This window comes from Vicugna pacos, chromosome 3, assembly GCF_048564905.1.
Source record: "Vicugna pacos chromosome 3, VicPac4, whole genome shotgun sequence".
Taxonomy (NCBI): Eukaryota; Metazoa; Chordata; class Mammalia; order Artiodactyla; family Camelidae; genus Vicugna; species Vicugna pacos.
The window spans coordinates 18,100,725-18,118,660 of record NC_132989.1 but is presented as its reverse complement, the minus strand read 5'-3'; the positions used below and the strand labels follow the sequence as shown (position 1 = coordinate 18,118,660).

The window sequence follows — 17,936 nt, the reverse complement described above, 5'->3', positions numbered from 1 at the left end:
ACTGGTACTTTGGGAAAAGAAGCTTAGCATAAGAAAGCCATATAGCAATTCTTCCAGCTTCCCAGATACGCCTCATGAAAGGGGGAAGATGGGGGGAAATGCAACATTCCAAAACCCCAGGCAGGGTGGTGGAGGGCACAAAACTCATAATCGGCCTATTGTGGCTGGGCTGGGATGGCAAGTTGTGACAAATAACAGAGTTTTCCTTGGGGATATGTACAAAGAAAGGGCACCAGTGAATACAGCAGGGGAAATCATTTATTTTCAGATTATTTCAGTGAGATTATGAAGAACAATCTCTCTACTAAGAGACGTTTGAGAGGAGTGAGGACGAGTTTTCTTACCCTGTCAAATAAAAGTTTCTTTAGTCAAAGGGGCTGCATAGATTTCGTAGAGTTGGGAGGTCCTCATCTTGAGTTCCCGGGCCACTTGACAGATGGAAAAAGGCCAACAGCAGTGCACCGCCAGCCAGTCCTCACACAGCGTGCCCTAGGGGGAGACCCAGGTCTCTGTTCAGCCGAGTCTCTGTTCAGAGTCACACAGGCTCAGTTCCTTTCCCTAGGGACCTCCATAATATTACGTGGTGGCCCATCCCACCCAAGATCCACCACCACCCTTAAGTCATCATCCAGGGACATAACTCCACGAGGTTACCCAAGTGCCAAGCAGCTAATCAATCCTTGCAGTTCAGAGACCCTCCCTTAAGGCTTCATACCTGAAACCACTGTCTCCCTGACAGAGGAAAACTCCCCTGTCAACGTCTTTTTTTTTTTCCTCTTAGGACTTAATATTTCTAATTATTTTATTTATTTGGAATGGGTTATAAGTGCACATGGTCCAAAACTCCCACAGTAAAAAGGAATTCCCCTGCTATAGCTGTCCTCAGCCACCCAGTTACCTGTTGGGGACAACCGTCATTGGCGGTTCTTACAATGCACTTCCAGATAAATTCTACACCTAGGCAAGTATACATGTATACAGTCTTTTTATGTAAATGGTTGCATTCTTCTACACCTTGCTCTTTTTCTCACTTAAAATATTTATCTCAGGGATCATTCCATATGAGTATATAAAGAGATGCCTTTTTTTTATCTGTCCACATCTTAGTTGGTATGACACATCTGTCCTCAATGTCTTATTGCACCTCCATCTCAGCTGCGCTGGAAATTTGCTGGCTCTTTAATGAGTCACCAGGAACCTTCCAAAGTGAATTCTGTATATTGCAGATAGGCTACATTTTAAGTGAGATTATTCCAAGTTTATCCTCCAAATTTGGTACATTTCTACCTGTTATCTTCTCTTAATGCAATAAGAGACAGAGAAACGGAAGAGGCCCACTGACCAGTAATCTACAATAGGGCTCCCTTGGAAATACCCTTCACAATGTGGCATTTTGATTAATAAACATGTTAATAACAAATGAAATCAGAAATTTCTTCCCTTTCATTTCCCAAAGTCTTCCACTAAATGTGGTGTTTTAAAGCATCTTCACCCACATTTCTTTTTTTTTTTTTAAATCACAGGTCTGAAAAGGATCCAGGTTCTCATATAGATCCAGTGATGTATTCACACTTACCTGTATTTTATGTCTCTCTCTGGTGCCAATTCTCACTGCAAAGGTGGACCCAGGTAACAATGGCCAACAAAAACACTCTCCATAATGCCTGGCGATGTCACACTCAAGACACATGGGGCAAAGGAGACCACAGAAACCTGTCAATAGCCACATAAAAGCAAGCCAAGGTTCTCAGATGTACATGGAGCAACTTCACATCTCAAAGAGCATTTACAACCCTATGCAATCAATTTAATGCTGCATTGTCTCCCTGCAATCAGGGACGGAGACTGAATAACCAATTCTCAAAACTCAGTGTGTGAAAATTGCCGTAACTGAGCCACATTAAAATTGTCTTCTTTTGTTAAACACCGGCAAAGCTGAACCTGCTACAATTCTGTTAGCATTCACTATGGTAATTGTTTTTCCTGTCAAGAGAGAAGCATTAAATAATTTTTTTATGGTTGAAACATAGCCGTTGCTTCTATTACATTCACCTAATTTCAATATTTAAAATAGACTCAGTATATGATACTTTTGAATAGCAGGCGTCTTTCTCTATAAATGTGATCGAAAGCTCCTTTATTGTACACTGATTCTGCGTGCTATTCTTATCAGGACTCTTCTATTTCTCAGGCCAGAAGGTTACTCTAACGTTTGCTAGTTTCATGGAGCCACTGACACCTGCCGTAGACGCTTGGTTCCTTGAACGTCAACTGGAAACAGTTTGTCATTTATTCATTCATTCATTCATCTTTAACTACTGGTTGTTTCCTACAGACTCTGCATGAACCATCTAACACAGAGGTTCTGTTTTAAATACGTTTTGGGTCACAGACCCTTTTGAGTATATGATGATAGCTATGAACTTGCTCCTCAAGGGAAGAGCAAAATACATGCACAAAGATATGCAAAATTGTGCATTCAACTTCACGGGACTCAAAGATCCACTGAAAACAATCACTGGACCACAGGTTAGGATACTGGTATACGATTAACATGTTATGTCATCTAGTATTGCAAAAGATGACAACCTTGATGAATACAAATAATTAGAACTATAAAACAGGAAAAAAAAAAGCACGAACCATAACCTTTAAAAAATGTATTCAATAAATCTTATTGAGCCATATTTATAAGGTAAAAGAAAATGCACAGATCATAAATGTTCAGCTGGATGAGTTTGGACAATCATATTCACCCAAGTAACCAAATGTGCAGAACATTGCCCTCATCCCAGAGTTCCCTCGCATCCCTTCCCAGACAATCCCAATCCTCCCACCCCCACTCCAGACACAACCACTATTCAGATTTCTATTTCCATAGATGAGTTTTACCTCTTCTTGTACTTTATATAAATGGAATCATGTTTACTTTTGTAACTGGCTTCTTTTGTTCAACATCATGTTTCTTGAGATTCATCTATGCGGTTATGTCTATCTTTAGTTTGTCATTTTTATTGTTAAGTAATATTCCAGTCTATAAATATTCCACAAATTGTTTATCCTTTCTCTCATTGATTATTCCATTTTTTGCTACTATGGTGAGTATCATGAATATTCATATAAAATTTCTTACGTGGACAAACATTTTCATTTCACTAGGGTGGATTCCTGGAAGAGGAATTGCTAGTTTATGGGGTAGATTTATGTTTAATTTCACCAGAAATTCACAAACAGTTCTCCAAAGTATTTTTACCAATTTACACTCTCACTAGCAATGTATGAGAGTTTGCTGTTCTACATCCTCACCAACATTTGCTATTGTCAGTCTTTTTTATTTTATCCATTCCAATGAGGAGTATGAACCGGTAGTGATCATAGCCTTCTAGTGGACCAGATACAAAGATTCACATACCAGGTCACTAGTACACTAGGAGAATTTCCTGTCAAAGACCTATCTCTGCTGCCTCATCCCTCCCTCCCTCCTCAACAGTGAGGAGTATGGAGTCTTACTCCCAAATTCAGTGCCAAAGAAGCAAAAATCAAGGAACACTGTTTTATCTTAGAACCTTCAAGGGATATGCCTGGACTCTGGACTCCTGCAATTTCACATGGGGGGTGAGGTAGCACATGTGCACATAGAGCATGAGGACTGGCGGGGCAGAAGGACAAGGAGTAGCCTATCTGCGAGGAGCAGAACATCTGTTTCATCCAGCTCATCAGGAATTTAAGATAATTGCTAAATCATGTAGGCATCATTGGTCCAAAGCAAACACAATTCAGCCTTGTCTGGGATGTTTTGTCCCACATTAAAAAAAGAAATCGTTACTCCTAGTGAGATTAGCACTGACAACTGCTACGAACAGGTCAGAAGACAGCAAGTGGCCCATGAACTTGCAGTGAGTTCAGAGTGGTCATACCACATGTGACCTTGAATTAGGGGATTTTGAATCATGGCATACAAAAATCAATCAAGTCTCATTGCATGCATGGATTACAAAATACTGCAGTGTAAAATCTCTGCAAATAAAAAATTAATCAAAAATTGCATAATTATAAATCTGGTAATCTAAATGAATAATAAATGATGTTTATACATTGCCTGAACTGCTCTACTTTAACTGGCAGAGACATGCCCACCATCCTCAGTAAGTACATTATAAAGAAGTTCTTGTTCTGTGCCTTGGAACTCCTGTACCTTCCTTTATTTTTATTTTTTTAACTTTTTTGGGGGGATGGTAATTATGCTTATGTATTTGTTTATTTTCTTATTTATTTTAAATGAAGTTACTAGAAATTGAACCATGCCTTGTGCATGCTAAGCACTCACTCTACCACTGAGCTATACTCTCCCCTTTCTGTACCTTACTTTTTTGACTCATATGTCTTTTTTAATGACACACGCTGTTAACTTTATCTTTAATCCTTTCCATCGAATATCCATGTTATCTAAGTGTCGTTAGAAGGCAGTACTAGATACTAAAGGAAACACGCCCAAAATTCAATTACCTTGGGACAGAAGTCAGATATGATAAGAAAACACTATGAAAGCCAAACTTCTATTATATAATAGCTAATATTTGTACAGATTTCACCATGTGCCAAGTCCTGCTAAAATACTTTGCGTTTATTAACTCACTTAATTCTCACAACAATCCTACAATCCTATAAAATTTACTTATTAGGCTTGTTCTACAGATGAGCAAACCGATGTCCAGAGGACTTACGTCATTTGCCCGAGGTCATATATTTATTAGGAAGGGGCAGAGGCCAGATGCGAACTCCAGTAGTCTCGCCCCAAAGTCTTACCTGCTACACATAACACATATGCCCATACGTTCTCATGTTTTACGTATTTATCTAGGATGCCACAATGTGGAGTTTTGTGTTCCAAGACAGTGTCCTCACTACCACTGCTTAATATTTACTCCTGTGGGAGAGTTTGAAATCATACAACTTCTTTACGAAAGATCCTTGGGTCAGGTGTACTGCGAAGTTGTGCAGCAGGATAAACACTGTTGGCTCACGGCTCAACAAGAGGTGCACAAGGGTAAGATGATGAAATCCTGTCTTTAAGAGTCTCGAGGAGCATGGACCGGATGTCTAATAAGTGACATTCCATTTACTTTTTACAAGTCCCAGATTATAACCCTCAGGTTAACAAGAATAAAATTTTCCATTTCTTTCTAAAAAAATGTGTCTCGAGGAGGAAATTTTGCTGCATATGTAACAGAACAAGCATAAGTACCCAGAATACACACAGAATTCCTACAAATCAGTATATAAAGGATTAAACAAAAGAAGAAAATAGGCATGGGACAATGAACAAGTAATTCACCGAAGAGGAAACACAAATGGCCAACAGCAAATATGAAAAGCTGCTCAATGTTGTTAGTAATCAGGGGAATGCATATTAAGACCATCAGAAACCATTTATCACCAATAAGAATGCCAAATTTTTCTTAAGTTTTTAAGTGTCAAATGCTGTGTGGCACCATGGAGAAATAGGTACTCCATACACTGACGGAAGTAGAAATTGGCACAGTCACTTTGGAAAGCAGTTTGGCTGAATCTAGTAAAATTTTAAATACTCTGGGATCCAGTAATTCCACTACTTACTATCTACCCTAGAGTAATGCTTACACGTGCACACAAAGAGGCGGGTACAAGGATATCCACCACAGCATTATTTGTGGCTTCAAATTTAAAACAAATGTGCATTAATAGAGGAAAGTGTACATAAACCATGATGGTGCAAATCACGCTAGGTAATAATTAAGAACTCAGTGAAAGACCAATTAAGAACCGACAGAGCTAAATCTCCAAGACATATTTTGAGTTAAAAAAATCAAATTGCACAATGATATGTGCAGCATAATACCATTTATGCTTTGTTTAAATAATATATATTACTAATGGATGCATATATAAATAGGAAAAGATCTGAAAGGAAACCCTCTCAACTGATTTAATAAAAAAGAGGAATATGGTTCCCTTTTCTGTAACGTTTCATTTTTTAAAAATAAAGTGAATGTATTCATGTGTCATTTGTGAAGTAAAAAAAAATATATATATGCAAGTATATGCATACGTGTGTATATGCACAAATATATATGTATTTTTGTAAAGCAGCTCAGACTCAAAAGGGATACAAGCCATAAATTCAGCCTCTTCCTCTTACACCGAAGTCCTGGTGGTTATGTCAGCACCCACAGCCTAAATGTTCCTGGCTTGTTCTGAGATGAGCTCCGCCCTCACACATGGAATGTGGTTCATTATTCATCTCTCTAACTCACAGGCGAGTTGAGATAAAAAGAAGAAACCTACACAAAACCGGAGTGTGGAGCCCCAGAGAGCAGAAGTAGGAAAGGTGGGTGGAAACTGCAGCAAGGCACATTTCAGATCAGTTATCACAAAAAGGCAGAACCATCTAACAATAAGAGATGCTCAGAAAAGGAATGGGCCACGCTCATACATTGTGGGTGGGAGAGTAAATTAGCACAACTTCCAAATGGAAAGCCATTTGGCAACATTTATCAAGATTTAAAACTGTACATACTACCTGACCAGCAGGTTTACTCCTCAGTAATTATCCTGCAGATAAACTCACACACATGCAAAATGGCATCTGTATGAGAATAATCACAAAGCATTGGTTTAAAACAGCAAAAAGTCTGGAAAACACATAAAGGTCCACTAATAAGAATTTCTGAATAAATTAAGTACATTCATACAATGAAATCTATGCTGTAATTTAAAATATTAGCTCCAGAAGTGCCGATGTGGTCTGATTGCCTGTTCGTTACACTAAAACAAAATGAAGATGCAGAACTATATGTGTTTACTGTTCTATTATTTGTGTCAATTACACACACCACATACAGAAAAAGTCTGGAAAGACAGATACCAAAATATCTACAACGGTTATCTCTGACAGCCAAAATTATAGGACACTGCTTTTTTCTTTTATAGCCTTTTGTATTTCTCTTTTTTTACAGTGATTATACAATACTTTCATAATAAAAAGATTAACCTATTCTCATTTAAAATTTTTATATCTTTACAAGCATACAGACTACATTTGGGCTCAGGTAAGAGTGCTGGCCTCTTGGAAGAAGGGGGGCAGCAGAGCAAGAATGGAGCTCCTGCTCACCATATACCAGAGGGCCAGGTACTTATGTGCACGGGAACCCATTCAAAATCATATTTTCTAAAGCACTGAGCTAGCTCCAAGGGAGAGGAGCCGTCCTCCCTGGAAATGTTCAGAAAGCCAAGGCTGTCAGGTCCTTGCCAGGCCTGCTGCAGAGAGGATTGAGACAAACTGGTGAGGGGCAAATCCAGCTGACCATGATATCCCTTCTGACTCTGAGGCTTTATGATTCTTTCACTGAAGTGCAGGAAAGAAGGAAGCAAGTGAAAACACAGGTTAAAAGTCATTCATTGATGTATCATTCAGGAAATACTTTAAGCACCTTCTATTTATCAGGTGCTCTGGGTACTTAGAGCAGTGAGCATGACCAGGGATCCGGGCTCTCAGAGAGTGTACAGTTTACCCAAAAAACAGTTTAGGGACACGAATCCCAGTCAGAGGCCTTTTCATGCCTCCTTCCGCTTCCAGAAAGCCAAAGAAAATGCTGGCCTACTTCACCCTACCCACCTTGGGCATCTGACGTTTTCTCGTCCATATGAAGCTCTTTACCACCTGGTGCTTGTGATGCCTCCACAGGGGAGGTAGTTTGAGTGGCTGGTTCTTTTCCATCTTTCAGGTATCCGCTTCAGTCAGGTCCTCAGGGAAGCCATCCTTTACTCAACCCCTACAGTTTCCTTTCAAAACACACTATTCATTTCCTCCATGGCACTTCACACGACTGCGATTAATTTATTTGCTTATTGTCTATCTCATCTCAGAGGCCATCTCTGTCTTATTCTCTCTGACTGATGCCTGTCACACCTATCACATGACTGCACATCGGCAGGGGCTCAGTAAATATTGGCTGAATTAATAAACAATGTTGATGACACCTCCCACATAAATCTCCTCTGTGGCAACATCACAAACACCCTCAGCTGGAACAGCTGCCTTTCGCCCACAAGGCTGTTTTGCAGCCACTTATTTCAGCGTGGCTTCATCTTCACATCTGAGCTTTCAGGAGCCACATGTCCAGAGGACACAGAAGCAGCCATTTTCTAATCCCACTGCAGTGTGAATTCAGATGAAAGCGCAGAGGTGGGAAGAGGGAGCCAGTTAAAAAATATAATTACAACTAAATGAAGAAGCAAAATGTCAAAAAGAAATGGAAATCACTGCTGTTCATAATGTGCCTTTTGCTTAATGGATGACAAACTGGAGCAATAATTCCCAACATCTAATGGAAAACTGTCCTGGGATGGGAATCTGATGTGAAACAAAGTTGTGCAAAGAAGCTCTCCTTTTTGTTCCCAAGTTTGTCACCACTATTGTCACAGTGATTTGCTTGAAATTAAACTTTGTGAATGAAGTAAACAAAGGAGGGAAAAAAACCCAAGACTCGTGGCAGTCATACTCCAGCAGTGCCCTGGGAATTACGGTGCAGGTACTGAGTATATTAAGTGATACTGCCTCTAAATTCTCTTCCAAGACAATGGCTTAGAGGCACGATGAGCAGTCACAAAATGGAGGTCTATCCAGGGAACAACAATGAGGGCACAGAACATTTGAGATTACCTGGTACTGTATATCCTTGTCCTCTCCTCCACGGCTCATGCCCAACTGTAAAGAATACTGTATTCTCCAAATGTCCTTCCTTCTCCCTTTGACAGAATGCTCTCTCAAATGACCAAGCCGGGAACCCACAGAAGACCCAGTGTGGTTGGTCTCCTGAACACTGATGGGGGTGGGGTGCAGAGCTAAGCAATGCTTAAGGCAGAAGGGGTAACGAGTGGTCCTTTTTTGATCAACTTTTTAGGTACTCTTGGGACTGGGCAGCAGCCAGTTTAAGTCTCCTGACTCAACTCTCTGCCCTCAACATACTGGAGGATAAAAATTTATAATAAAGAATATTAATTCCTAAGATTCACTAAGTGCATTGTTGGGATTTTCATGAGCACAGCAGCCCCATCGTAATTTAGGAAATTATCCCTTCACTATTGTGGGCAGTATTGAGAGAATTGTCATTCAAAATGCCCTGGCCTGGCCAAGCAGCAGGCATAACCTAGGATAATCAAATTGGGCTCGACTGCTGAAACTTCAGTTCTCAGACAGGAAAGCAAAAGGATAGAAACATTCAGAGTCGACCAGATTGTCAGCTAGCTCCTGATAATGCATTTCGTCCTTTCTGAACTTCGTGTTTAGTTGATTTCTTGACTTTGTGAGCTACCCCACAGCCTTCTAATGAAATACAGCATTTGCTAGTGTATTGGTTTCCCAGAGGGCAGCCAAAACAAAACTCCACAAATGGGGTGTCTTAAAACAATAGAAACTATTCTCTATTGGAGAATTCTGGAGGCTAGAATTCTGAAATCAATGTGTTGGCAGGGTGGTTCCTTCTGGAAGCTCTGAAGGAAAGCCTGTTCCACATCTCTCTCCAAACTTTTGGTGGTTGCTGGCAATCCTTGGCATTCCTTGGTTTATAGATGCATTTTTCTCATCCATGCCTGCCTTCACATGGCCATCTTCTCCACGTGTTTGGGTACAAATTTCCCTTTTCTCGTAAGAACATCAGCCATTGGATTAGGGCCCACACTGATCCAATATAACCTTTTTACTTCGCTATAACACAAAGACCCTATTTCCAAATAAGGTCACATTCAGAGGTTTTGGGGGACAAATTTGGGAGGACACTGTTTAACCCAGTACAGCATGCAACTAAAAAAATGCTGATCCAGTTATGTTCCACACCAGTGTTCAAGAGTGAGTTCTATGCATTATCTGCTTTAATCTTGACAACTTTCAAGCACCTTTTTTAAAATCCTCATTTTAAAGGTGGAAGAATACTCTGAGAATTCGTTCAAAGTCAAATGGCCAGTAAGAGGCAGAGTTAAGATTCAAGGTGAGGTCTATATCCAATACAAATGTGTTCTCCTAACCACTACATTACATTCCAGGCTTTGCCCTACTTGGATATGCATTGATGACCCTCCCCTCTCAACTCCCCCAACTACAAGCTATAAAAGGAAAATGGTCCACTTCCCAATCTGGGGCTAGGTCTCCACATCGCAATTCTGCCTTCTCTGTACTTCAGTACAAGATGATAACCAAAATCAGAGTATCTGGAAGAGAACCAGAGAAGGGCTGCCACGTTGTCTGCTCAGAAGTCCACATGGGCAGCCATGGCAGGAAGAAACCTGCTGAGCTCTGGGTCAGATGGGCAAAGGGACAGGGATGGAGGACAGGGTTTGGTGCTCAGCAGTCTCTTCTCTGAGGCCCAGGCAAACAGTGAAGGCTCAGGCCTGGATGATCAGAGCACCAAAAAATGTTGTTAGAGCTTATGCCTCAGCAAGATTTTCAGCTGAATAAGGATTTGGATCATGTAACAGCTCGGAGCTCTCCGAACTGATCCATCCTGTGAAGATTTAGGACAAATTCGGATCTTCCCAGAGGCCTCCAAAGGGTGGAGAGAGCCGTATTCTTCAAAAAATATTAAATCCAGGGTCTATTGAACTTAAGAGGCTGGCCCTCATCCATTAAAGGGATCTTCCCCCTTCCAAAAAAAGATTCTGTGACCAAGTTGCTCCCTAGGCAAGAGCATCAGGTCCTTGAAGGGGATACTGACATGTGGTACCAAAGATGGGTCAGAATGTCCTCAGGTGAAAATAGAACCAATGCACTTTGAACGTCAAACCCAGGGGGAGATCATGTACCTAGAGGACGGTGCTGTTGGTACATCTTTATAACTACACTAGTGTCTGAAAAGATTTCAGTCAACAAAGGGGACTTCATTTTATGATCTTACTGTTATAAGAGTACTTACTACATTTTCCTCATAGAAATACTAGACACATAAGCAAAAAGAAAAATTATCCACTAGCCTACCATCTGGAGACACCTGCTGCAGACATTTGTATTTATATCCTTCCAGTTATTTTTCTTAACATTTCTTCCCCAAAATGGTGCCTAACATGTATAGTTTTATAATCTGCTTCTTTAACTTAAAAATGCAGCCAGATATTTTTCCATCCCAGTAGGCATTACTCCACAACGTGACTTTTCATGGCTGTGTAATTAACTCATTGTATGGATGCCCCCAGTGAACATTTAGGTTGTTCCAGACTGTTGCTATTATAACCAATGCTGCAAAACCTAATGATGCTGCTAAATCTTGGTACATGATTTATTTCCTTAGACTAAATGCCTAAGAATGTAATTACTAGGTCAAAGGCTACATAACACCTGAGGTCCTTTTTGTATGTTTTACTAACCATTCGCTGGGAAGCCTGTATCAATTTATTCTCCCACCAGCTGCAGATGAGAAAGCCCATTTTGTACATCTTTGTCTATGTGGATTTTGTCATTTAAAAACTCCTTGAAGTCACCCACATATTCTATAAAAGCATTCACATTCGTGAAAAACAAGATTTTTCCTGCCAAGGAGGGCATCTGCGTCCCTAGAAGTTTAGTCTAGTTTTTCTGAAACCATTTACTTTCTGTCCTTGGGCCTGATGTAGCTTTGATACTCACTTATGTCTTGGGAAAGAAAACAGTACAGAAGAACTTAAATGAAGAGGAAAACATACAAATTCTCCTATCTCTGCAGACACTGAAGAGGCCGGTGCTCCAGTCCCCACCAGTCTGGACAATCGCTGTGACTGTGGTCCTGCCACTGGCTCCCTGGACAGGCTGCTTCACCACAGCCTGGGCTGGTGCATGGCTCCTGGAGAGTCAAGGATGGTGATTAACTTGGAAACAAAGAAGACGGTATCAGGCTGAGATAGAGGGATAAACAGGCAGGGACCCAGTGATGCCAAGTGGCTCTTATTTCATAGCCCAAGCTGACCTCACTGTCTCCCTCCCTCCTTCTCCATCACACCTTCTCCTCTAATTTTTTGCCCCACTTCTATTAATGACATTATTATTCCAGGTCCTGTTACTCAAATTCAACGTTCAGCCTACTTCCTCAGTGTTTCATGATAGTTAAATTGACAAACTAGGAACCAAGAGGCTTCAGTTCAAACCCCAGCATGCCCGTTCCTGGAAGCTTGACCTCAGTTAAGTCGTTTAATCCCTCTTCTGCTTTCTGTTTGTTCAAATGTAAGATGAAAAAACTAGCTCACAGGTTTATTATGTCGACTGAGAGACATATAATTAGTTTACTGTGCCCAGAGCATGCGTAACAAGGTGATCCTGAGCGAGGCTATACCCCAGGTATTTTGAACCTTTGTTGAAGACAAATAAGGAATTGGACTAAGCTGGTACATCTAAATCTAGACAAGGCTACTGAAATTGAACAGGCAGCATCATTTAAGTGAATAACCCAGACTTCAGAATATGTCTTGATATCGAACTACTGTATGATTGTCCTAGTGCAACCACAAAGTACAACTTCGGTTTGCTTTTCCCTGAAGGGAATAGATACACCACTCAATCATTCTGAAATAGAAATGAAGGCCCAGGGTATGGGCTTCAAAAGTGAGGTGAGAAAAAACATCCCTCTCTTTTTGGGCTGAAAGTCAGTTTTGCCTGAACTCCTACCGTGGAGATACCTGGAGTCAGTCCTATTGTGAAGGGTAAGCTGTTACCCGGCCTCGTGGCAGGGGCAGGTCAAGAGCAGGGTGGAGGGTCCCTAGAATGAGTCTGAGCCTCTACATGCGGTCTGTTTTGTGCTTCCCTTTTGGCAAGCTTCATTAAGAGTCCGTACCTGGTCTCCAGGGTGTTATGAAGAATTAAAAAGCCTGCCTCAAACTCATACTTAAGGGAAAATAAACAAGAGGCAAGAGAATTTCTTCCTCTAACAGCTGTTGTTACAGTAATAGTCACCAAAGTTCACCACCTGAGACACACAGCCCAAGGGCCAGGGCAGAATACTCCTGAGCATCCTTAAGGCCACACACTGGGGGCATCTTGGAAACAGCTGGGGAGCCTTTTGAGAACCTCTGATTTGGGACAATAAATCAATGGGATTTTGTGTTATCATAAGGGGTACTGTTATTAAAATCCACACCTCTTTTTCATTCTACTAACACTACCCAAGTCTACAACTTCCCAAATCTGACAGCCCATTAACTTGTTAAGAAAAACAAATTCCCAAGTCTTACCCCAGACCACTGCATAGGTCTCCAGGGAAGAGGTACAGAAATCAGTATTCATAACAAGGTTCCCAGGCAGTTCCCATGCAGTCATCCTGATACCAGCCTGAAGCCCGATACAGGTGGATTTGGAGACCACTGACGATCACTGCACTAGCTTGAGTCTCCCATTAAGTAGGTGGTGATGTCAGTGTAATAGAGATGGCAAGTAATAGGAGGTAGGGTGGAACTGGGAAGAGGATGCTTGGAACACAGCCAGGCTACAATGTCAGTATGGCATCAGGAGCATCCTGGCCAACAGGTGGCCATGCTACACCAGAACTTGGAAGAGAGGTTGGAGTTAGGAACTACCTGTCTAGAAGTGTGAAGTGGAGCTATGAAATACGCACACCATTAGGCATTACAGACAATGCTTAGGGCCTAGCAAGCTTTTTAAGAGCCTACAAAAGTGTTTGAGACCTGGAAAAAAAAGTATTGGCTACAAAATATAAAAATTGCAAAGTAAAAATTAGTTAATTCTCAATTAAACACAAAAATCTAGCTTTACATCTGTCTCATCAATTGTCAAATTTGAAATTCACACATATTTTATTACATTTGAAAACAATTTATAATTCTTTCATTTTGGGGGGAAAAAATCCCAAGAATGAATGAATGCTGAGAAGCAGCAATCACAAATTAATTACTCATAGCCAAATAATTTCAAAAGCAAATTATAAACATCTTTTCCCTTACTGTACAACAACAAAAAAAGGATATAACATATGGTATGGGTACGTTTTAATATGTTTGTTATGATGTGGGTTAGGGCCTGTTGCTATGGACTGAACTGTTTCTCCCCAAGTCCATATGTTGAAGATCCAGCCCCCAGTGTGACTGTCTGGAGAGAGGTAAGTAAGGTTAAATGAAGAATAGGGCTGGGCTCCCGGTCTGATAGAACTGGCCTTATCAGAAGAGGACGGGCCATATAAGCACAAAGAGAGAAGGCTACAGCCCAGGAAGGGAGTCCTCACCAGGACCCAGCCATGCTGGCACCGTGATCTTGGACCTCCAGCTTCCAGAACTGTGAGAAAATACATACCTGCTCTTTATGCTACCCAGTCTATGGTATTTTGTTATGAAAGCCTCAGTAGACTAAGACACCCTTGAAGATTTCAAATTGGTCCTGAAGAAACTACTTCTATATATATCTTACCCCCCTACTTCCGTGTGAACCGCTGGAGGTTAGGGGGCACTTGCTGCTTCTCCCTGTATCCCCAGAACCCAGTGCCCTCCTTGAAACCTGGTGGGTGCATATTTGTTGAATTGGACTAAACTGAATTCACCTATCTCTTCCATCATATTTGAGTCCTCCTCAAATGTAGCTGTAAGTTATATGATCTTAACTGTGTTTCACTCTCTAGTAAAGGCATAACTCTCAGGTGTGAACTGATTACATAAAAACATAGTTTTTGAGAGCAGTCTTAAATCTCCTTGGTTCCCTCCACACCGCCCAAGGCATTTACCTCTCAGTGTGGTCCCTACAAATTGAGGACTTTGATTATTGTACTAAGAGCTTCCAGTGATTTTAGTAAAGGAATTTCTTAGAGCCGAGCCCCTAGATTAGATTTTCCTCTGAAATCCCTTATAGCTTGGAGGCCTGGAATAGAATTTTCTGTTTCTGTCTCAGCATTATGTGTGTAACACCTCTTATTATGGTGAGGAAGCCTGTCCTGTATCTATTCCAAATCAAATAACTAAGAGGATACCTTTGCCTTGGCGGGGGAGAAAAATGTTGTTTTTTTGTGTGTTTACCTAATTTTGAACTCAAGAACTATATTAGTTTCTTTCCTTAATACTCTGATTCCTTGGTGATTTTTAAACATTAAAATGTTTGAAATGACATGCACTGGCTAAAACATTTCAGTTCAGGATCATAGCAAACATGTCAAAAACGAAATAAGTATAGCTACCCTTCACTCAGCACCTGCTATGTGCTGGGCACTTAGTAGTTCCTTTAAGAACTGAATAATTATTCAGGGGCTGCTACAGGTATCAAAATAAAGTAGCTATTGCAGCTTCCTGCATAGCTTTTAGCTCTGTATGTAACCCCAGAGAGGCAGAATCTTTTCTTACCAGTAATAGGAATGAGTTTGGAAGTAGTGGGTGAAGCTGATGGTCACAGCATCTAAGCCAGAGCAGCTATCCATTTGCTATCAAATTCAGCAAGTTCTTCATTTATTGGAAAGAGATCAGAGCTTAGATTCAGGTACACTTAAGTTCAAATGTGCCTCAGCTGCTTTCTAGTTGTTTGACCTTGGAAAACACAACTTGTCCCAGCCCTGAACTCTGGTCTCCTCTCCCATAAAATTGGATTTAAAATATCCTACCTCCACAGTTGCCCTGAGGATTCAACAAGATCATGTACGTGGCGTATAGTAGGCATGCATTTGATGGCAAGTACCGTTTTATTTAGCTTAAGGGCCTTGCACATAGCCTAGGGCACTCTGCACACTTCTCTAAGAAACAAAGAATGGAACAAGAAGACCTGGGACAGTTTCTCACTTGTCATATGTGCTACCCAAATATCTTAAAATTCAATTTGGGTGACCAATCATCCCAATTTGCCCTGGACTAAGGGTTTTCCCAGGATGGAAAACTTTTCAGTGCTAAAATTAGGACAGTCCCAGCCAAACCAAGGGGGTTGGTCACTATAAAAGACAGAAGCAGAGAGGCTTCCACTGGTGGGAGGCAGGAGGCTATCTCCAGTCATTCCAGTTACTGCCTCGCACGGAGCGACAGTGTCAGGAGAGGGATGAGATACAGTCCTCCTCCTTCTCAGCCTCACTCTGCCTTCCCCCTCTTTCGGTAGCTCAGCACATTTCCCACCGCGTGTCCCCACACACCTGGTGCTTCGGCTGGGGTGTTTCATGTTGCTCTCTTCCTTAATGAAACTTGAAGTACTAGGAGTTTGCTCTGCCTTCCACTGAGGCCTCCTTAGTTATTTCAAACTCTTAACTGAAGCCAAAACCCTTGAGCTTTGATTTCAAAAGGGTGGAAATTACTGGCAGCCACCAGCAATAAAGTTTCACTTGGTCAGGGCTCAACATTTTAAGTTAAAATAAAGAGACACCCTTCCACCCAAGGCAGCTCTTCTCTTTCCACCAGCCAAGTGAGGCCAGAAGGAACTAATCAGTTGCCCCCTTTTCAAGTGCACATGGGAAATGATAGCAGCTACTTTCTTTCCGAGCCCAGTTTTCTTTTTCCTGGCTCCTCATAAGAAGACATTGATTTGATATTCCAACCAAAGAGCAAAAGCTGGTGAGGGGTGGGGGGGAATCACCCTACTCCCTACCTCAAGTTGGAGATAAAATGTTGTTCATCTTCAGATGGTATGAGCGAAAGCAACAGAGGTGAGTGTACGTTGAGAAAGGAAACATCCTCAGGAAACTTAGAGAAGTAATTCCCAAACCAACTCATAGTAACAGGTGTTTTCTGGTCACATGGGATATCCTTTTCCCTTTGACAACAAGTTGACTGCTTCTAAACTTAGGTTCAGTCCAAAGTGAAACATCTAAAGAATGTTGCCTTGATATTCCGGAACCTGAGGTCACAGTGTAACTGACAGACACCTTATACACCTAACTGTGGGCCTGTCCCTCTTACTAATTTGAAGGGAGATATTGCTGAATATATAGTGTAAATTGAATAAAAAGAAAACTTATCTTTGGTGGAAAAATCCTTTTGCTTTAAGAGCGAACTCTAGCAAACATTTACCTAGCTAAGTGTCACCTGACTTCTCCTTAGGAGACTCAAAAGGCTACAGATTCTACCTTGCCAGGTAGCTGAGGAGCAGTAGGGGCCTCTCCTCATCCCCGGGGCCGCTAGTCCAATTCAGCAAGATCACATGAGTCCCACAAATAACCTGAAAGCAGAGACAGAAAATAAGGTCTTTCAGCCAATATCGTGCTTGAAACCACCTAATGAAAGACAGCTTCCTAAAAGTCTGAGCTATGCTAGGTTGTCAAACCTCTAAGGCTTCTTAGAACTTTTAGAAATCACCTACTCTTCCATGGACCTCACTGATCACGGCAGGAAAGCGGTGCTGCTGCTTTCCTACAGCCCAGATAAACCCAGTGAACAAAGCAGGGCCTGGCTGGTGACCGCCTCCCTACTGCTCCCTATCTTCAGGGTCTTAGGAGCCTCTGAAGTAGCCTCCAGAGCATGCCTCAGGGGGGTGTGGACAACAGAGACACTGGGGAAATGTCCCTACAGGAAAAAAATTAAGAGAAAATCACACGTTTGAGAGGACGGGTCTGCAATCATAATTCAGTGCTACATCAGAAAGACAACAGGAGGAAAACTGCCAACTATACTATATATTCTCATCAGACCCATGGAGAATGATTGTTTAGGGTTCTGCACTTCAAAGCATTTACTTGAACAGGGCTATTAGCAAAAGCCTATATAATACCTCCCAAATCAAGATCCTTCAGATATAGCTTCATAATTGCCCTCTCTCACTAGGTTCTGGGCAACTCTCATTGTCTTCTTAACCGTAAGGATGCCTCCTGCGTGAAGGACAGCCATGTTTCTTCTGCTTACCACTCTATTCCAAGTGCTTAACACGGTGCTTGGAACACAGTAAGCACTCAGTAATTTGTGGACTAAATGTGCTACACAGGAAATTCAAGTTTATAAGAATATCTTAAATTAAGAAGTGATGACTAGCTTTGCAA

The 17,936-nt window shown here is 41.4% G+C and overlaps 1 protein-coding gene across 1 annotated transcript; it reads right to left on the bottom strand.

Moving 5' to 3' along the window:
• Window positions 1–240: 240 nt before the first annotated feature.
• Window positions 241–16,768, bottom strand: PLAC8L1 (PLAC8 like 1). The gene is made up of 4 exons (XM_006204497.3): window positions 16,553–16,768; window positions 11,710–11,846; window positions 1,577–1,713; window positions 241–489 (listed from the first exon to the last, which is right to left on the bottom strand). Exons 1-4 carry the CDS (start codon window positions 16,675–16,677, stop codon window positions 349–351), a joined length of 540 nt encoding a protein of 179 aa, XP_006204559.2. The 5' UTR covers window positions 16,678–16,768; the 3' UTR covers window positions 241–348.
• Window positions 16,769–17,936: the final 1,168 nt, after the last annotated feature.

What these genes read in the sequence shown, in the direction of transcription:
- PLAC8L1 (XM_006204497.3), bottom strand. Translation starts at nt 16,677, where the DNA reads ATGAGTTGGTTTGGGAATTACTTCTCTAAGTTTCCTGAGGATGTTTCC. An exon ending in CATTTTATCTCCAACTTGAG is followed by an intron (nt 11,847 to 16,552) that starts GTAGGGAGTAGG and finishes TTGACTCTCCAG; the next exon opens with GAGCCATGCACCAGCCCAGG. An exon ending in CTGCAGAGATAGGAGAATTT is followed by an intron (nt 1,714 to 11,709) that starts GTATGTTTTCCT and finishes GGCTATTGACAG; the next exon opens with GTTTCTGTGGTCTCCTTTGC.